General features: G+C 37.3%; 1 protein-coding gene across 6 annotated transcripts in view; it reads left to right on the top strand.

Moving 5' to 3' along the window:
• Positions 1-22,483, top strand: part of znf385b (zinc finger protein 385B) — a 118,051-nt gene that overhangs the window by 12,665 nt on the left and 82,903 nt on the right. For 2 of the 6 annotated variants that reach the window (XM_079618134.1, XM_079618132.1), the window contains exon 2: positions 12,485-12,802. In XM_079618134.1, the coding sequence (XP_079474260.1) occupies positions 12,487-12,802 (316 nt within the window). In that variant the 5' untranslated portion in view covers positions 12,485-12,486. Of the gene's footprint in view, positions 1-12,285; positions 12,410-12,484; positions 12,803-14,845; positions 14,904-22,483 lie in introns of those variants that run through there. The other 4 variants (XM_079618136.1, XM_079618133.1, XM_079618131.1 and 1 more) reach the window with 4 other exon arrangements.

Genomic DNA, 22,483 nt, shown 5'->3' with positions numbered 1-22,483 from the left:
ACTGTTTTTATTGCTTTGTCTTATTAACATGCTGTCCGCAGTCCAACCAGTATTGACACAGCGTGACTCGCATCAAGTCACTGTTACTCTTTTCTAGACAAACTTTGAGCAGTTTCTACTTGCCTCTGAGCTCTTTACATTGCATCAACGTAAGTCTATTGATGAAATGTCCACCTTGTCCTGTCTTTGGACCCTTTTTAATAATTCATCTGTCATCTTTGTTTACGGCACGTATAGTCAGGCCAGGTTCATTAGGATGTCCCACAGCAAGGTGAGCCGAACCTTCTCATTTCACCTGAAATCTTTCACTCCTTCAGAAAGTCTGCTTCTCCCGATCACTCACTTGAAGGGATTGTTCACCCCAAAATGAAAATCTGCTGTTAATTTACTCACCCTCAGGCCATCCGAGATGTAGGTGACTTTTTTTCTTTAGTAGAACAGTAAAGATGATTTGTAGCTGAAACCATGGTCCTTGGTGATTCATATGCAAATCCATCGCTACTGTCACTTTGAAAGTAAAAAAAAAAAAAAAACATACATGTAAAACAAAATGAATACCTATGTCTCCTGATGATACATCTTATGAAGCGAAACGATCGGTCTGTGCAAGAAACTGAACATAATTTACAACATTATTACCTGTAATCACAGCCTCAGCAAACGGTCCTGAGCACATTCAGCTTCCTAACGCATAATGACGTAAAAACAAGTCAAAGATTTTGAAAACAAGTTCTAATATAAATTTTTGTTTCTTTGATTATACAAATATTATAATACAATTTTGTTTATTTGATGTTTGCTGGTGATCAGTTTTGCTTCTTCTTTTTTTTAGCATAGCTAATGAAATATTTTTGAGCAGAACATGAAAGCAGAAAAAGTATTAAATAATACCCATTTCAGTGACTTTTACCTTTTCCAGGCCTGAAAAACATCTGATATTTCCAGGTTTTCCATCCCTGTGGGGACCGTATTATGTGTTTTGTATCTTGATGCATGTGTTTGTGCGTATTTTCCCTCTTTCTTTACCCCCCAGCTCTCCAACCCCAGTGACAGGAAGTGCCATTAATGTTCCTCGGAGCCGTCTCCTTGCGTGCTTTCAGATGGGGTGGTTTTTCTTCACACTGTAGGGCAAAAGGAGACATTTTTCTCCTACTTTTGCTCAGTGAGGGAGCTGACAGCCTGGTTCTGTCAGGCGATGAACTGTCAGGTAGAGTCTTTTCTCATTTTTCTTGCTCATAGAGCATATGTGGCTCTTATTCATCTGTAACGGCGTCACGTTCTTCTCCTGTCTTAAGCAGACTGTGAGCTTCGTGGCTAAATACAATAACCTTGACCTGCGTCAGGCACTTTGGCAGAGCAGCCACACTACTATACTCTGAGGTGTGGCCAAATGAACATGATTAAGCTATTAGCATATCTGTTATTTACTTTTCCTCCTTTACTGCTCAGAAATTTTAAATTTATTCTGCTTAATTCAGCACAAAGTAAACTTACAGACTTAATTGACAACAGGATGTGGGCGTGTCCAGTGACTTTACACTTTATGCAAATAAGCAGTGACTCGTGCTGCAACTACCAACAGACTTATTAATTGTGATTGTTCTACTGATCACATTTCTTTATTTAATAATCTAAATATTAATATTAAATAACCACAACAGTATGTAGCCTTCAAATAAACCTTGCTTTTGGGTCTTATGTAAGAGTAAATTTGAGTAAATTGCAAATAATTTTGCAATGGTATTGTAAAAATATATATATATATATTTTTTTTTCATTATTATTTTATTGCCAAATTACTGGTACTTTTGACATTCTAAGTGCAGACCGGAATGCAAAATCCTGTGTGGCCCATTAATTGAGTCTTGTTCACAACACAAGGCACGTATTAAGTGTCATCATGACAATGGCATTATGTATTCACCGGAAATGCTACTGGACATTTTTAATACTCTTTTCTTTTCTTTTTTTTGCTGTCTTGCAAGCACTGTCGTTTCCCTCATCAAATGCAGCTCTAGCCTCTGTAATACAATGCAGCTTTCAACTACAAATGTTTCTTAGCTTGCTCATATACCATTGTCATCATCACCTTCTGCTCTAAATAGCTCAGCAATATTGACGTTCATAACTGGTTGACGGATGCTGTCGTCAAGGTGATGCCCAGCCTATGGAACAGAACTCATCGTACACATATACCATTACACACTTGGTGGCCACAATTTCAAGGGCATGCATCCTTGCAGCGGCTCCCTGCAACGGTAAACTCAAGACTGTTTGCATGCTGCTACAGCACACATGTGAATGCCGTGGGGACTCTAAGGGTGGAAATGTTTGTATCTCACACTGCTCTGGTTTCGAGGTCTGAGATCTGGTTGTTTTGTTGGGGAATGTGGAATCTGGTTTCAGGGGATTTTTTTTTTTTCAAGTGCATCTTTATCCCCATCATGGGTGATGATCTTAAGGGCAGTTCACACAAGATATATTATTGTATAGTGTGTTGTGTATTGTATATTGTGTGTGTGTGTGTGTGTGTGTGTGTATATATATATATACACACACACAAACAATAAGTGTATTATTTTAAAATAACTGCTTGAACGAATGATTCAATGACGAAATACTTAACTTGTTTCATAGTCAGTATTTTTGAACTAATCTCTGTCTTGAATGAATGATTCAATGACAAATACATGTTTTAATGGTCACGTTTCACCCCCTACTGGGCTGACAATGTAATCGATACAATCTTTATTTGAATGGCCAATGACTTTCAAAAAGTGATCGCTTCCGCAGACATCTGTGTATCCGAGCTATATACTTTTATCCCAGTTCTTCTGTGATAAGATGAATATTTGTAACAGAAATAATGATATTGTGTGGTTGAAAAGACTGTTTGTGAAGCTGTTTCATTCTTTCATACCGACACATGACATCTGCTTTCTCTGGGTCAGTGGCTGCACCAACTCAGATATGAATGCTCTGGTGTGATTTTGTTAAAGGTTTAATAGACAGACACAGGCGAACCGTTTTCATTTAGTAATGAAATCGCGATCAGCAATATTACACCTTTACTAGGACTGTTCACCGTTTGCATGCAGAGTGCATGTCTCTGTGCGTTCTAGACGGGCAGCATGAATACCCACACTATAATTTTCAAAATACTGTTGTTGTGTCACGGAATGTAGTTTTAAGAGTTTTCTGGCGATAATGTAGTTGTCTAAACCTCAAATCCGCGGTTCATTTCTAAAATTAGCTCCTATTCTAAAATTTACTTTGAAGTTTTCGTAGTTGCGAGGTCCGGGCGATCACAGTGCATTCAGCGCTCATGTGCCCTGCCAAGAACAGCCTTACCTCTGCAGGTCCTTCTGACATTTGCTGCAGGCTTTGATGTCTCTGTAGCTGTTAAATATGAGATATAATTCATTTTGGGTAGGCCTACTTCTAAAAGGCAATCTTGAGTTTCATGAATCTATTATTTGTTCCCAGGCAAATTGTTTTGACTGAGGGCAAAGTTAAGTTAACCTTATGTTTATTTAACTTAAATGCTGTAGCGGTGCCTTTGTTTATTCGGCTGTATTGTTTGCTTATTTGTTTCCTATTGTGAAAATATTAAAAAATTTAGTTCAAAGCTGAATTTTCAGCATCATTACTCCAGTCTTCAGTGTCACATGAATGATCCTTCAGAAATCATGATCATATTTAGATTTTTTTAATCAATGTTAAAAACCGTTATTCTGCTTAACATTTTTGTGGATTTTCTTTTCTTTCTTTTCTTTCTTTTTTTCTTTTCGATGGTTTGTTGTAGACTAGTTCACCCTGTCAGAGGTCAACACGTTCATTCTCTGTACAGTCAAGCAAGAACTGAATTGAATTCGGTTTTGTGTGAGTTTATGAATGTGGCTGAATGAATGTGTGGGGAGAGCTGGCACACTGTGAGGTCTGAATAGAATGTTGGACATGAGCTTTAGTCAAAATACAACTTCACCTCATTTCAGTTTAGTTTTTTTCTTTAACAAAACAACAGTCGAACAAAAGGACTTTCTAAAAGAAAATATTGCAAGTTTAATACAACATAAAATGTATCGACAAAATCTAAAAAAAAAAAAATTGGTGATCCACAGTGTTAGTATTTAACCTTGAACATTCCTTAATACTTAATAAAAAACTTAATACACTCCCCTCTGGCTGATAACAGATTACTTCCTAAATTATAACACTGAAACAAACTGTAAAGTTGCTTTGAAACTATGTATATCGTGAAAAGCGCTATATACAAATAAGAGTCTGAATGTCGCCCTAAAATCAAGGTCATATTAGAAATCATTCAAATTTCCCCTGTTTTCTCATGAATTTCATTTGTACTTTCCCCTTGGCTGTCCTGAATGCATTTCTACCTCGTCTGGTTTGGAAAGACAGTCTTATAGTGTTGAGTCTAACCATGCTCTGTGGCAAATGTCAAAAATGTCACACTTTCCCATTCAGATTGCCCTCTGAGAAAGCACCCACAAATGATTTTGTTTTCCTTAGATGTGCCAGCTGAACCAAGAGAACGGTTTATTGAAGTCTGGACTATTTAAGAGCATTCCTTTCAGACGGTGAAACATGTGGATGACAAATGTCAGTACGTGTCCAAAGCAATAGTGTCCTTTCCTCTTGTTTGCTCTCTCTCCTTATATTTTATTGCATGAATCAGCCACAAATGTTGTTGTTTTTCTCAGACATGCCAGCTACAGCAGGAGAACCAAGTCTAAATTAGTCAAACGGCACCAGACACATTTTTTAGACGGCCCAATGAGTCGATACTTAATCACAAAATGGGGGGAAACACGATTACTCTGCGTGTTGACAGAGGCATAAAAATACATACTTTGGACCAAGATGAAGTATTTACAGTAAATCTGCAGTGAGAGGGTGAGATTACATGGAAATGGTGTGTGTGATGGTTTTTATAAGCGGTGCATGCTGTGTTTCCAGGTTGGCAGCATGGTGCCCAAAGGCCTGCTGTGTTCTTCAGCCGCTCATCTCACATTCAATCGTAGAGTTGGGAATCGAAAACCAATTTCTTTTCTTCTTTTTTTTGAAGAAATACTGTAACCAAAATGATTTAAAGTTAAGTTATGTTTATGATGTTAGTTTAGTTAACAGTAACTCTTTCTGCAGGTTACATTGTTACGCCAAGTAGCATGATTATGAGACCAGTTACTGTGTTTTTGAGTGAGTCATTGAATCATTCATTCAGCTGACTCATTCAAAAACACTAAATCGTGAATAACTGGAATCAGAATCAGATTACATTTCCTTACAATTCCCATCCATATCCAAGACTGCATTTATTTGATCAAAGATGCAGTAAAATGTAATAACATTGTGAAATATTATTACAATTTAAAATATCGGTTTTCTATTTTAATATATTTAAAATGTAATTCATTCCTGTGATGACAAAGCTGAAAACAGACAGTAGTGTCATTAATGATCATTTAGAAACCATTGTAATGTTCTAATATTTGATTTTGAAGAAACATTTCTTCTTATTATCATCAATATTGCAAGCGATTGTGCTGCTTAATATTTTTGTGGGAATTTTTTTCCCAGGATTCTTTGATGAATAAAACATTCCAAAGAACAGCGTTTATTTTTATTTTTATTTTTTTGTAACATTCTAAATGTGTTCACTGTCACTTTTGATCTATTTAATGCATCTTTGCTAAATAAAACTATTTATTTCTTCACATATTAATAAAAATGAAGTCTTACCGACCCCAAACCTTTGAATGGTAATGTAGACCTGTGAATAGCTGTGCGGACATGCATGGGCCTGTACCCTTTCATATTATCTTATTCTTATTCTCAATCTATCCCTCTTCTGATCTCCAACTCACTTGTCATCTTTTTTCATCTCAACCTCCTTCACTCCTCTTTTAAATCTTTTCTTCAATTCCCTTGTCACTCTCCCTGTCTCTTCCTTTTATCAGTTTTTTTCTCCATGGATCTTTTCAGTAATGAGTGGTAAATACAGTCATGTCTCATCACCGTTATTTATAGTCTGTCTGAGAGTGTGTGTTCATGTGAGTGTCCACGCGATAACCTATTTTATTTTCTCTTGGCTAGTTTTTCTTCAATGATGTTTTTAGGGAATTAGGGAAGTTGAAAGTACCGTTACCAAGTTAAAAATGAAAAGTACTAAAATAAAAAAGCATCAGTAAGTCTCTCATTACAAAACTTTTTGGGTAGAAACATCCATATAAGAGGTTAATTATGAATGTTCTGCTTTATTGAGTTATTGCAGTAAAGCTGAGATGGATAATGTAGCAGGAAATGTTCCTTTCTTCATAGTTAGTTTGTCTGTGTGCTGTGCTGGATCTGAGATGTCACTCATCGGGAACGCGGCTGTCTGTAACCGGCGGAGCAGGTGCAGTGATATCAGACCCCTTTGTAGGCAGATTTTCCTCTTGTATTTCCACACACTTCAGCATTGTCAAAGACCCCCATCAACACAACCAATCCGATGCTTCACTTAACTGCCTTTTTGTCTGTTCTGTCAGCTTTCAAGGGCCAGTGAATATTCTTTTGACAACATTGAATCATGCCACAAGGTCAGACACATGCCAACATATGTCTGCTCGGCTCACAGTCTTATCAGCGCAAGTATTTTCTGTACAAAACTGCTTGTATAGTGGATTTGTGTAAATGGCTATATATTATCCACATGCTCTGGTCAAAGGCACATTGAGGACATCTGTGAACAGCTTAGCAATTGAGACTCTCCAGTTCTCACCTGACACTGCTGTAAGCTGCCGACCGTCCATTAACAGAGCTCTTCCTGTCCAGATGTTACGCATGTGCGTGCCAAGCCCTCCCTGCGTGTGACAGACGCACACGGAGTGGAAAACTTTCACATTCATTTTCTTTTTCTGTGTTTCTGCTAAGAGCTTCCAGTGAAAGGCATTAGCGTGGAATTGGGCTGCAGAAACACGTTAGCGACCTTTCCATCTGTGAGATTCTAGCTGCGGGTTTTGTAATGGGCCATAAGTTTGAAATAGGCTCGGCTGACCGGGTGCGACACGAGCAACTCTCCATCTTTACGATCCCAAAGAGAGCTTTGAAGTAATTCCTTACTTTTCTGATGTGCCAATTACTTACTTTTTGACCAAGCAAATAAATAATAATGAAAACTTTATCTACATTATTTATATATCAATTCAATTATTTAAGAATTGTTTTTAGTATTATTCATTAAACCATTTATAATTATGCAAAATCTTTAATCTTCAAAATCTTTCTGTAGTTTCTAGGTCTTGAATATATTCTGTGTTTTCGGACTTTGCAATTGGTATGCATAATAAATAGCAGTAATTGCTAATTAAAGCATGTTACTATTGTTAATACTCAGGATTGCAATTTTTTTAAGAAGTTGTAGCATTACTTATTCTAAGTAATAAGACACCTACTTATTATAAGGTTTCAATGATAAAACAATCAATTAAATACAGTTATCTCAGCGTGCAAAGACAGAGGGTTTCTGATTGGCTAAATTGTTTACAAACCCTAGTTCCTTCGAATCCAAAATGTGATGCAATTTCCGGAAAGGGAGCATAGTGAGGGTCGATAATCCCTGGTTTTTGCGTTGCATTGTGGGATTTTTCAAGAAGCGAACGTTCCAGTGCACTGGAATGATTTTGCGATTGAGAAATCCCCAACTCCCTGATCAGTGCCATGACTACTGAACTAGGGAGCTGATTGAGATGCTCCCAGAGACAGCTCTCCATCTCTTCCTATCTTGTCTCTCTCTCTCTCTCTGTCTCTCTCTCTGTCTCTCTCTCTCTCTCTCTCTCTCTCTCTCTCTCTCTCTCTGGTCTCTAAATGAACAGTGGTTTTTAGTTACTCTTGCTATTTTTATTCCACTCCCACAACCTGGCATAGAACTCAATATCTCTGGGTAAAGCTGGTAATTAAGCCCAAACTGTTATAGAAGCTAAGGGTGCCAAAGCATTAACATTTACCTTCTGTGGCTCTTAAATATGGCCTGCAGTGTATTCATCAGCACCTTCCCACACAGAGGTCACCCATACAAGCTCTTTGCCAAGGGCCACAAACCATTATACTTGAGACATGTGTTTTGTGCTGATTCCTGGTTCCCTGTTGAACCACAGACGTGCCTCTATTGGATATTAGCATCTCTCAACAGAGTAGATATATTTTTTCACTGTTTTCTGTTTTTTCACACTTCACTCTGATTCGTTCTCTTTTTCGAGATTAGTTTTTCCTGTGTACATTCAGTGAGTGCAGTGCATTGCAAAAAACTAGATCGTTCCCATTATAATCAGCGAAGCCGTCTAGACTGGGAGCACCAATTCTGTCGTATCATGTCACAACAAACGTGAAGTGCCTTCAGTTAATGAATGGACTCGAGCTACTCTACATAGATACTGCAGATATATACTGCTCTGAATTGGAATAAAAACATAAAATGTATTAGATGGATGGACGGACGGACGGATGAATGGATGATGATGTCTTTAGATAGATGTAACCTAATATTATATGAATTAATCTATAAAAAAGTATTTCATATTTTTTTATATTTTATTTATATCACAGCCTTCTTTATTAGCTTCAGTGTAGGTATTGTATTATTAAAATAAGTAATGCTCCTTTCTCTACTTCTATTTCTTTTTCCTTTTCCTTCTTTCTTTTTTTCTTTCTTTTTTGCATGCATGTCTCCCTGCATTACTGCCTACTTGACTGGAATGACCTGTGAGCACCTGATTAACTTCCTGTTGTCTGACCTCAGAATCTCACCATTGATTGCACACGGCATGCCTGAGCGCACAGCTCTCCATCTTAAAGCTGGAGGAGAAGGAGGAGAACAGTTGGGGGTTGTAGCTGCGAGTGTGTTTCACTTGAACATGAAAATAAGGGTTTCCTCAGCCGAGAGTCTCACCTTTGCCCTCAGGCATACAGCTGACATGACCATAGCATGCCACTTATCATATTTGTTTTAATGCAGTAATCACCTGACCTTTAAGAGGTAGATTATGAGTAGAAGGGAGAGAGAGTGTGAGAAATAGAGACAGGTTAATAGCATGCGGATGGGTTAGGAAATGAATTGAGGGTATAAATGTTCGAGAACCGTTAACTACTAAGCATTTGCAATGAAATGAACAGATAAATTAGTCAAAGATCTGCCAGCATCACACTCAGCTTCCACATTCTGCATGCTAATAGTAGTGTATTTGCACTGAAGGTTCTCACGCTATTTTAAACCTCTCAGTGTGTAATATCTTAAAATTTGCATTTGCTCTCCTACGAAGTGAAACTTTACTTTTCACAATTTCGTGCAATGGTAAACTTTATCATAGAACAATCAAATGTTTTGACCTTTTGATCCCTTTTAAATGGTCCACTTCAGTCTATATTTCTCTGTACTGGAGTGCTGTAATGGATGTTTTCTGGAAATTGCTATACTACACGTGAAGTATCAGGGTCAAAGCACTCTTTATTTTTGCTGTATGGTATCAATATCCATTTTCCAGAAAGACCTTCAGAAAATGTCTGAGAAATGTTTGCACTTGTCACACAGTAGAACTGCTTCGTAAATTTCAAAAGGACATTATCATAAAGTCACTGCGTTCCACTGATCAGTCACGATAATAACGTTTTATAGTTCTTGGATCTACTTTGATCTGTGATCTGCTTCAAGATTAACACATTTATGGCCTTCCTATTATAGCAAGGACGTTTACAGAAGAGTTTAGTATTTCATTCTTTTAAATTTTTAGGTCTAAATGATATGTTGTCTTGATTACATCGTCTGTGTCATTTTAGGTCATGTGATTCAAAAAAGAGATTCACATCGCTATTGTTATTTTGTGATAAAGCTTTTTACAAAAAAAGTCATATCTAAATGTATATCTTTTTATACCTGAAGGCACACAGTTTCACAAAAACTTTCCTGTACAGAAGGTCATTCCCTTGAGTATGCAATTTAAAGAAATAAAACCGCATTGACCTGAAGTTATCTTTAAATATTTTAAAGCTATGAATCTATAAAGGCTTACTATTACACTTACTAGAAATACACCAAAATGTATTTCTTATGTTTGAAATACTAAAATACTATTTTTTTCAGTGTATAGCATGTGTACTGTGCAAAAAAAAAAATATATATATTTGTTTGCATGTACAGTAATGCCATGATGACCTACTATATTTGCCCTAATATGTAGTATAACTTCAGAGCACATTACATGGAATAATATATCTCACAATGCAATGCGTTGACTTCTATTTCCAGAGTGACAAATGTGAGTGAGATTCAACCAGAATGAAAATCAGCAGTCTGCACGATTAATCGTTAAATGATCACAATTTAAATTCAAACCCCCATGCAATCTTATTCCTAAATTACAATTCAGTTCGCCTGTCTATTAAACCTTTGACAAAATCACAGCGGAACATTCAGATCTGCGTTGGTGCTGCCACTGAGCCAGACAGAGCAGTTGTCATCTACGAAACAGCTTCAGAAACAGTCTTTTTAACTGCACTGGATCATTATTTCTGTCTTAAAATAATTCAGTTATCACAGAAGTACTGGCTTAAAAGTTTATAGCTCGGATATAAACACTAATGTCTATGGTAGTGAACAAAATATTATAAAACACCTTTTGAAAGTAACTTGAGACTTAAAAATAAAGATTGTATCAATTACATCGTTACACCAGTAGGTGGCAACAAGTGATTGTTAAAATGTGTTTGTCATTGAATCATTCGTTCAAGAGATTCCTTAAAAAAATGCTATTTTCGTCCAGCAATGAAACAAGTCATGTCTTTATGAGTGAATCATTGAAACATACATTCAAACCGACTAAAAATTTAAATATAAAAATGTAGTTAGAAACATTATTTAGTTTAGTTGTCTGTTCAGATTCGTGATCTCTATTTAAAAAAAAGAAAATTGTGATTCTCAATCTATCCAGAATGGTGCAGCTCTATTATGTAAGCTTGCACTCAATGTGTTTGCTCATTGATGTGACACAGGAGTGGTGGAGATGCCACTGGGGGAAAGTAGAGGACCCTGGCTGGTTGATTAGTTGATCGCTAAACCAACAGATGTGATGTGAACAGCCACGAACTGAGCATCACAGTCGGTTTACTTCCTCCAAACCCCAGGGCACGAACCGCACCACATATCTGGAAATCCTGCCTGCGTATACAGGTCACCAAAATCACTGCAGCTTCGGGTTTTTTTTCTCTCACTGGCCTCATTTCCACCGCAAAGTAGAGCAAAGCTCAAGCTTAAGTAATAGCTAGGAGTTAGAGAAATAGATTCACAACATTGAAAGAAAGTGATTAACATCAGGGATTTCCACTTACAGTTTTTCTTTCTCTGAATACAATAGCTTCCTGAGAAAGTGTCAAGGAATGGAGGAGAGCTGAATGGCCCGAGAGGCTGGGGAAGTTAGAGGAAGTTTATCTGCAGGGATTATAGTGTGCAGCTGCCCACAGAGATTACTGAGACAGTGTCAGGAGGATTACTGGACAGGGACCGAAACATGCTAGATGTGTGCAGCCTTTATACTCACATACGTGTCTGGGTCATTTCACCCTGAAATTAAAAGGGAAATGAATTATTATTTTTTTTACTTAAAGAAATCACACACGTCTATTCTCTCACACATGTAAACACCTGTACGTGAGCACAGCGATGGATATTTCATCCTCAGCGTGCTCTCGAAAGTGCAGCAGCTGACTCAAATGGTATCTTTATGCTTCTTTATCCTCTATCATCCAGCCCAGGAACCCTGCAGCCGTGGCATTAGTGCAGACTGACCAGAAATGCAGTTTTTGCAATTTTCAGATTAAACCGTTTCCCAGAACTCATCATTCCCCTTTTGCAGCTATCCATTACACCGGCCATTTAATTGTAGAGCTCAAGAGGTCGCGACTCGCGGGGAGGCTTTATGTAATTTATTCCCTCTTGCAGACCACCAGACACACAATAAGGGTTTTGGCGTCTGCTTCTGCTGACATGTAAATCCCCTCCTAGCTGCTCATGCCCCCCTAGGCCGACTTTCTTCCTCCCATCCGTGTTGGTTGTGTAAGACCCGTGGGCACGAGGTATGCGAGTCGGGTCTCTTCGTAAAGGCAACAGATGGGCACAGGAGGTCAGTCCGTAGCTCTGTGCCCGCTCCACAAGTGGGGAAGCTTGGCTTGAGTGTACAGAGGGGAGGAGTCAGAGCTCAGCAAGAAGAGAACATTCAGCCACCCGTGTAGCCCACACAAGCGCTCCAGACATCCACACTCACACACACACTTTCCCGCTTCTCTACCTTGGTGGTTTTAGGATGTAAACTCTTCTCACCTGGTGTTCAAAAAACTCTGTGTGGGGTGATGTTGAATTCAGAAGGTGAGTCATCGCCAGTCCTGGTTTGGATTAAACATTTTCCACGCTTCTAACCCTCATCCTTTTGCTCTCCCGCAGGTATGAAGACCCCCTTGAGCCCCACCCAGCTCATAGAAAATGGACAGCTGTGCTTCGCCATCGCAGGCTGCATGGAGGTAAAGGAGCCTAGCAATTTCAACGCGGACATGCAGCTCCATCAGGAGAAGAAGAAGCTCCTCTACTCGCTTTGTGAAGTCTGCAACATCCAGCTGCACTCCGCCACGCAGGCCCAGGTCCACTACAATGGCAAGTCTCACCTCAAGAGGGTCAAACAATTGAATAAAGGAGAGCTGCCCACGGCAAGCGTCAGCTCGGCTTCCACTCCACTACACTCTCTCAGCAGCAGTGGCAGTCAAGGTAAGACCTCCTCAACCCAGGGGAGTGAATCCTCCGATGCTTTCCTCCATGCAGGCGTAAACAGCTCTGATGTTAATGCGCCCTGAGTTAACATTTGACTCAAAGGGCCTAGCTTGTCATTTCTTGTGGCATTTTTAAAGAGGTGTTTTTATTAAAGCCATATAGTTCACCCAGAAATGAATATTCTGTCATCATTTACTCCTCCTCTTCATGTAATTTCCAAACCTGTATGACTTTATTTATTTTGTCAAACACAAAAGAAGCCAATTTTGGGTCTGAGATTACAAAAAGATTTCATTAAAGGACGACAAAACAGTCTATAATGACATATTCACTCCTATTTCCAGACTTCGGAAGTCATACATTTCATTCTGGTCCTTACACAAAGTAATCATAAGTCATTATTCACTGAAAATTAACAACCAATTTTGATTCGGATCTGGTGTGTGTTTCCCATAAAATAGCATAACTCGTTGGCATAACTATCATAGTACAGTGCTTTGCATTGCATTGGAGAAATCGACTAGCATGTCACGAATGTTTCTCACAATAACTTTTTATCGCACGCAGGTTCAACAATATAGAATTGTTGATGATGTCACACAGCCGCTGGATTAAAAGCTTCTGCAAATAAATTGGTTTGAGATTAAAATCAAATTAATGCCATTATTTTGCTCAAAAGCATAATCTATTTAAGTCATACTTGTAATTTGTAAACACGAAAGTCGAGAGCTGTAGTTCCAACCACACAAGTTTGCGATGCTGTTTGCAAATGTTCGTTGGAACTATGGCTTCTAGAAGCACAGAATCATTGAACTATGTTGATAACGACGGAACTTTTTACCATAATTGGCTAATGATACTAACGATCGAATCAAACTGATTTGAATCTCGATTTTGAATTTATTGACTCACTTAGTTTATCAATGAATAACGAGTTTTTGGTCTGTTGATCACACTAAAGTATTGAATGACTTCAGAAGACTAGTATGGCTAGCAGGGCGGGGCCGAGAGCTGTGGGAACGGAGCGGGGCCGGAGGTGTGAGTGCTAATGAGCGTCACCTGCACACCACACTGATCCCGAGCCTCACGGAGGAGATCCTCCCGGCTCTCGGCCACGCCCTGCTTGCCACAACTCACAACATAGCTCTCAAGTCATGATTTCGGTAAGCTTTTATTATGCTTTTTTTGTAATTTTGTAGGTCCAGTCATTTTTCATTCTATTGAAAATAGTGGCCAGGATACTGTATTTATTAAAAATAAAAAGTCCATACAGGTTTGGAACAACAATAAATGATGATGATGACAACCTTTGATTTCTGAGTGAACTATAACTTACATTTATTTTAAAATCCAAGCTACCATTTAGTAAAGCAAGAAGCACACTTATTCCAGGCACAATCTCCCTGAAGAAACCTCAGGTTCAGTGTCTTGCTCAGGGGCACACCAGTGACACGGTTGTCTTTTGTGGGGCTTGAACCGGCAACCTTCCTCTTTCAGGTCCTGAACTTTAGACACTACAGAGACCACGTACACCACTTTGGCAAAACATTTTTTATTATTTGTATAACTATTATTATCACTAAAAGGCTAAATTTTCCACCTGGAACTGATTTTCAGGGGAATCTTTTTTTCGTTGATTTCTTTCATATAAAAATACACAATACTTTCAAATGTCAAATACTTTTAACTGAACTTAAATACATTCTAAATCTAAACAATGTTGGGTGTTACCTACAAAAATCATCATATTCAAATAGATTTTATATAGTTTTATATATCACAACACACAAATACACGCACACAAAAACACTCAGTCAGCTAGGGAACATTTTAAATAATTCTTGGATTCATTGGGGAATTTTTGTCACCTCTCTGTAGGATTTTTGCCCTAAGCTCTGGTTAATTTCTGATCTGGAGCAGTACTGAGGCTTGTGCATCATTTTTGTAACCTCTTGGAAGTCTCTGACAAATAATGGCACATTTTTTTTTTGAAGTATGCTTTTCACATGGACTTTCAAGGATAATGTGTGTCTTTAACAGGCCTGTGGTGGTGCTGGCATGTGTAACTGGTGCGAATGGCAGCAACTGCACTTGACCAGTAAGTGACAGTTTATCAGTGTGTTCACAGTCTGGTTGGTGGGTGGAACTTTTGAGACTAAAAAAAGAAAAATAACCTGTATTAATGGCTCATTCAGTTTATGAATAAGATCCAGATGCATACCAGGTTAACTCTTCATATTTAAACAAACACGCTCTTGTTTTGCATGTTACCTGGGAAACATTTTGGGTTGCATTGATGCAAGAGGGGCATAGGATCTATGAGAAGTTGCTGGACTGGCAGGCGAGACTGTGGCTTCCAGTGCAGTGTCAGAGCGGTGGTGACCAAACTTTCATTAGATTGGTGGAAAAGTAGCATACAGGCTACAGACATTAGACAGACCTTGTTACACTCCATGGGAAAACTTGTGCCTCTTTTGAAGGGGCAGCCAAAGCAAAATGGAATTTTTTATTCAGTTTGAAGAGCTCATTGCGCTATTAAGGTCTACAATGTCATAGCGAATTTCATGACTTTATGAATGCTGGTAAAATAATTTGTGTGCTTTCGCTTTTGAAGAATCACAGATATGATATTTTCCCACCATGACGTTACTCTACTATTAAATGTAAGAGATGTATGCCATAATTCTTGGCCACGTACACAATAGACAGTGACAACTTCTTTTAAATACCCTAAATTATCATACCGTTTGTGATGGTTGATGAATTGATGATCTAAAATAAATTAGAAACATGAATGTCTGTTTGATGTTAGCTATAATTTTTTCACATAAGAAATTAGAGACTGGTAGGCATGGGATTCTGGCCACATGATATTATATTGAAATTTCTGAGCCACAATGTGATATTATCGTGATTGTTTATATACACTACACAAAAGTTTGTGAATTATTTATTATTTTCTTTAGCAAGGATGAAGCTTTTCAGCACAGGAATAAATTACATTTGAAAATATATTAAAATAGAAAACAGTAGAAAATAGAACATATTTTACAATATGAATGTTTTTACTATATTTTTTGATTAATGCAGCCTAGGTTAGCATAAGAGATTTATTTAAAACAAATCTCACCATAACCAACCCTAAACTTTTGAATGGTAGTGTAGTTATGCAAAACAAATTTCAAACTTTTGTGAACTTGTTTTGTTATCATCTGCATTGGATTTTAGTGTTTCTTGATTGTGTTTTTATATTATTAGCTTGTTTTGAGGATTTCACTCGAATTGGACTAATTACGTTTCCGTTGACCTAATGCTACAGATTGTTTATTATTTTCACAGATTTTAGACTTAAATGCTTTTTTCACAAAAAAATATTCATATGAAAAATTAGAGCATTAAGTAAACAATATTTAATATCACAATATTTAAAACTGATTCCCCCCTCCCCCAACCCTAATATTCATATTTGTCAACCGTTGTTTATTTAACATAGGCAATGTGTTTTCTTTATGCTTTTAAGCTGCATACACTCTATCAACTGTCATATATGGGTTGCTGTTATAGCTGGTGGGAGAACCTATGGTGGAAAGAGTCTGATATCAAATTGTGAATGAGTCAAGACACACACGTCTGTTTCTGTGATTTTTCTAGAAACTGTCCAAAAGAGAGTGAGATCAATGCATTTGCAAGTAGTTGTTTAGTGAAATTCTGTTCAGATTTATTATGCAGTTTTAAATTTTTCTGTAGTGAATTTGGTTATCAAATGCAATTTCCACTCCTGTAAATAGCCAAGCTCATAACCCAACTCAGTGTGAACAGAACAAGATTAAGCACTCAGAAGGGGTTTTACAAACATATTTATCAGCAGTGTGAATATGGCCATCACGTTTCTCTTAAAAATTAGGAGATTGTAATGTATAACGTGATGCAAGTGCGTAGTTTGCCTGTGTTTGTAAGTGTGTCATCAAGTTTCGTTTATCAGCTAATACGTTTAGCTGGTGTTATACTGTACGTCAGCCCATATGTGCGTGTGAATGTAATAGTGATTTATTCAGATTATCTTTTTAAATATATGGGTGTGTGAAAAGCAGAGGTGATGTTTGATCTGCTGCTCCTGCAGGGATGTCTGGGAGTGAGGCGATGTCGCGTGTTTTCATCTCTCTCTCTGGGAGCATCTCTAGTGTTCCATGGAGCTTCAATAAACAGCAATAAGAGCTGCAGGGGCTGGTGTACTTAAAGCACCTCAACTGCTATTTAAAATAATAGGTTAGCTAGTACTGTGCCAAAGAAGCTTTACGTATTTCAATTTTTTCTTTTTATGATATTCAATGTACATTTTGATAACAGGGAATTTTTCTTTCCCGGAAAGCCATAATTTGGACAAATCATTCATTGTCGTGAAGCACATTTTGCGAATGTAGCCTATTTCGAATATTTGAAAAGAATATACCCGTTGCATAAAGAAAATGAAGCATTTTCAGGACAATTGCTATTTTTAGTATTATTTAGACATTATTTAGACTTTATTGTATAACAGCCAAGCTCTCTCCTGCGCCCCCCCCCCCCTCCCCCAATATGTAATATTTTCTTATAAAGATTTCTTATAAAGATTTGTTTTGTCTTTATGCTAATGCGAATGTAGAGGGAAAATGTTTTATAGGAATAGGAAACCAATGTAACAATCTTAAAGGGCACCTATTATGACATTTAAAATGTTCCTAATGTTGTTTTGGGAGTCCCCAACAACAGTTTTACATTCATGCAATGACAAAAAACACTTTTGTTGTCGTATAATATGCATTTATTTTTACCTGATTTGCTCACCGACTCCCAAATGAATCGTTCAACGACTCATTTTTCCAAACCCCTCCTTTGCGCGACGCTAATCTGCGTTGATTGGTCAGATGACCCAGTAAGTTGTGATTGGTATACTATATTGTTTAACACGGAGTACAATGATGCTTTTATCAATTAAATTGTGTTATAATAATGATTATAGTCCACTGCTTTGTAGTTTGTAGTAAAAAACTAAAAATAAGATAAAGAATTTAATGTTATGTTAGCGAGCATAGCCCAGAGTTCAAATTGTAAAAGCACAATCAGTCTTTGTTTGCGTTAGCCCGATGCATAAACATAACGTTTTTACAAAAAAAAAAAAAAATGCAGTTACGTTACTACGAGGTATTACTCTGTTTAAGACAACTCCGAAAACAACGACAAACACTTCACATATCTCAATACAATTGTCATTAAAGACCTAGAAGCTAAACGGTGCTTACACAACAAACAAAATAATTATTAAGCATGCTACATAAAACATAAAAGCAACAATTATTAATAACACTTACAGGTTGTGATACGGAGGAGGAAGCTGATGCAAATACACTTGGAACTGAACCTTCCTTCAATATCCTCGCGAATCCAAGTTTGATTGCATTTAAGTTGGTAAAGCAATCGTCTTCAAAATGGCGCGAACAAAGCACAAGGCTCTGACTATACTTCTGTGGTATAGTTGTATATATGAATTGTAGCCACTTAGTCTTCAAATGCTCCTCCTTGGGCAGATTAAAAAAGTTGTCTTTTGAGCCGCACTTCAGAACACAGCGTCTCGTCGCCATGATATTTTCCCTGATGGCCTTGGAGCGCAATAAGTGGGCGTATTGTATTCAAATAACTTGACAAGTTGACGTCATCTAGTCAGAGAAAAAGCTTCGGTCTTCTAGCAATTCATAAATGACTCAGAGTCGACTCTCACTTTTGAAAGACAATAACTTTATATACGGTGCACTTTCATATTTCAAACTTTGCAGGATGTTTTTGTTCACTTAGATCTATGTTACACACTACATGAAAGGTAAATTTCAAAATTCCATAATAGGTGCCCTTTAAATATAAATAATTATGTATATACTTATTTTTCATTTATATATTTTATATTATATTATATTGTATCGTACTAACATAACATAAACATGGTTCCTTCCTACGCAGTTTGGAAAAGTAACATGAGAAAAAACATATGGAAAATATGGACTCTATTGCCCATATTCAGTTTTCTAAAATATAAAATTAGGAATTTCTAAAAATAAATTGATCATAAAAGCAGTTTTTTCATTGCAAAAGTGTAGTGATTCTTTAGTGATTGTAGAATCAGACTGAATGAATTCCAAGCACACATTTTCATTACCCAAAACTGTTTGTCTTTACCATGAGCAAGTCTCTTTTAAACTTCACTAACTGTGTGTGCCACTCAAACCAGCAATAGATAAGGGAGCAAACAATCATATACATCAGACTGTACTTTGCTATTTGGTGATCGTGCAACACTAAACCACATTTACAGTATTAAAATGATGTGTCAGAGGAAATTTGAGTGGAATTTTGAAATGGAAAATGTGAAGGAACCCTGCACACAGTAAATCTCTCATGCTCACTTTAGCCGTTGTCTAGATTCTGTGTTTGTAAAATGAAGTCTGAAGAGCGCCTGTGTTTGTGATTGATTGAGCCCGTTTGAGTTGGACACTGGTGTCAGTGGCTCTGAATCTTTAAGCAGGCTGCTCATTATTTGCTGTAGTCTGAGCCGGACATATGTAATTACAGCAGGGAGGATGTGCCGCGCTTTACCGCGGTGTCCTGTTGACTGACAGTAGATCAGCTCTGTTGAAGAAAGGAGCTCAGCTCGCTCTTCACATCTGTGCGCTGACTTTGATGGATTATTGAGAGCATTTCTGCCAACGTGGCACCTCATTTACTCCCTATATACCGAGTACATTTCTGTAGTCTGTGCATGTGTGTGACCATGTATCATGCTCTTGTTGTGGTCAGTGCACTAGTGACCACTAGATGGCAGTGCTATCATCTTGAAAAGGGACTTTTTCCTCATTATGGCCTGCAGAGTTCATTGCAGGTGAAGATGATCACATTTTTAACTAAGATTAATGATATTTGTAAACATAATATAAAACGTCAAAGTCTTGCAGAGTCATATTTCCAATTTCTGTTCCCTTTCACCATCATTTCCGTTCCACTCTTGACACTCCTACTGATAAACTGGCCAAAAAGCATAATGACTAATGACATGAATAAGCCAGACAAATTCCCTCTTCCTGTTCTTTGAATCATCATAGCTCACGGCTGTCTACTCCTATTCTGTCAGAACTACCTCAGATTAAAACAAACATAAGCTACATTCACAGCGCAGCTGAGTGCGGTTCAAATGTGTTTTTTCCTCATCATGTGTCACAGATCTGGGGCTTTTTCTGATGATATTGTGAATCACTGTCAGAAAAAGAAAATGTGCACAATTTGTTCCTTTAGGGGTACTAGCTTGTCACTGGTTACTTGTCATCTTTGTACCTTATTTACGCCTAAAAGGTCCATATTAGGATGTACCATTAAGGCACTACTATGAACCTTTTAGAAGTAATTATGGTACTAAGATGTCCCTTTAAGATTACTGCCCTAGTGACAAGCTGTTGTAACCTTAATGGCACAACTTTTGCCTTCAGTTTAACTTTTTCAATTTTGATCTGGGCCACACATTGAATATATTTAAATACATTGAATATGCATCCGTTTTTTTCTTCTTCAGGTTTTTTCATTACACAGATTGGTGCAAAATGTACAGTATTTGTAGATTAACATGATGAACATTTACTTATAAAATGTTAGTTCCAGTACTTACATACATAACTGTTTAAAAGTTTTAGATCATGAATGTTTTGAAACAAGGCTGCAAACATTTTATCATATTTATTTGAAAATATAGTAATCATGGTAATATTTGAAATATATTTACAATTTTAAATAGTTGTTTTCTTTTTTAATATACTTTAAAATGTAATTTATTCCTGTTATCAAAGCTGAATTTTCAGCATAATTACTTCAGTCTTCAGTGTTCCTTCAGAAATCATTCTAATATACTGATTTGCTGCTCAAGAAACATTTATTATTATTATCAGTGTTGAAAACAGTTGTGCTGCTTAATATTTTTGGTGGAAAATGTTTTTGTTTTTTTAGGATTCTTTGATGAATAAAGAACAATGATTTAGTTAATAGTTAATTGTCAATAGTTAATAAAGATCAATAGTTCAAAAGAACAATATTTATCTGAAATATAAATATTTTGTAACAATATTACCCCGGGTTTCACAGACACTGCTTAAGCCTAGTCTCAGACTAAAATACATGTTTGAGCTGTTTTGACTGAAAGCAACTTGCACTGACATATCTTAAAAATAAAATGTCAGCGCCATTGTTTTGTCTCAAGATGCACATCAGTAATGTTTTTTTCTAAGGTGTTTTTATAAAAGCTACTTGAGTATCCTATAATTGTATTAAGACCTAATCCTGGTTTAATCTAATCCCTGTATGTGAAACCAGGCCTTAATGTCTTTACTGCTGCTTATAATCACTTGAATATGTCCTTGTTGAATGAAAGTATATACCGGTATATAAAAAAAAAGACCCGAACTGACCCCAAACCTTTCACCAGTGCTTTATCTTTTAACACAGTAGAAGTGTTGCTTGTTTAGACATGCCAAATATGAGCCAAATTATCACTCATGCAAACAGTCAGGCTGAAATTTGTTTGCATTTTATGTCAGTTTAACTTGAACATTTTCATGATTCATAAGCCTTGCAGAAAGATGCTGACATACATAGTCAAATTGTAAAATTCATTGTGTGAATGCTTTTACATAGTTCCACCTTGCCTGGTTCAGATCACGCTTCCATCCATCCTGTACTTTTGAGGCTCCATAGAATGTATTATTGAAATTTTGCCCTTTTTTTGCCTCCCGCCCTCATAATTAATCAGCATGCAATTTGACACCAACCTCCACTGCACAATGTGCACATAAGCTTCACGGACATTGCCTCACTGTATTTGTTTATCTCCAATGAAAGTGTCATTGTGAGGTATTTAATGCAGGCGGGTCAGTTTAGGTCATCTGTTCAAACTGGTGTTATGAGCCACATTTAAAAGGTATTGTAAACAACCTCACAAAAAAACCATTAGATTTTAGACAAAAAATTAGTTTTTGTTGTTGTTGTAAATAAACTCATTAGTGAAACTGCTTGAATTATGCAGCATGTTGATGAATAAATGTCATAAATCATTTGACGAGTCGTCTGCCGTCTGGTGAAATGCGGACGCCTCACAGTGATGTAGTCTCAGTTGATGAGTCATGACGTGTCCGTGAGGTACGACCATTGCCAGAATGAAACTTTAATGGTCCCTGTTGAAAGATTTATACTATTTAGAGCAGCAGGGGTGTGAGGCGGCTTTCTTACATGATGTTTTGAATGTGGCCCACATCTCAACCTGGGAAAATTATGCTCTCAGAGTTAAGATGTCGCCCTGGCGGCTTCCCTCATGACCATATGCCGTTTTACACATACATTAACATGCATCTCGTATCCGGATAGTACAGTATGTGGATTGTCTTTAGTATACCTTAGAATCCAATGCATCTCTAATGTGATTGGATAAATACCTGATCTAACTTCCCTGCACAAAATAATAATAAAAAAAGACTTCTTCTTCTTCTTCTACTTCTTCTTCTACTTCTACTTCTACTTCTTCTACTTCTTCTTCTTCTTCTTCTTCTTCTTCTCCTTCTCATTTGAATTCAGTGGTCTAATTGCAATGCATCTTACGTAAGGTGCATTTACACT

The sequence above is a fragment of the Phoxinus phoxinus genome (genome assembly GCF_949152265.1).
Source record: "Phoxinus phoxinus genome assembly, chromosome: 7".
NCBI classification, from domain to species: domain Eukaryota; kingdom Metazoa; phylum Chordata; class Actinopteri; order Cypriniformes; family Leuciscidae; genus Phoxinus; species Phoxinus phoxinus.
The sequence above is the reverse complement of the archived record's forward strand: the minus strand, read 5'-3'. Positions and strand labels throughout refer to the sequence as shown.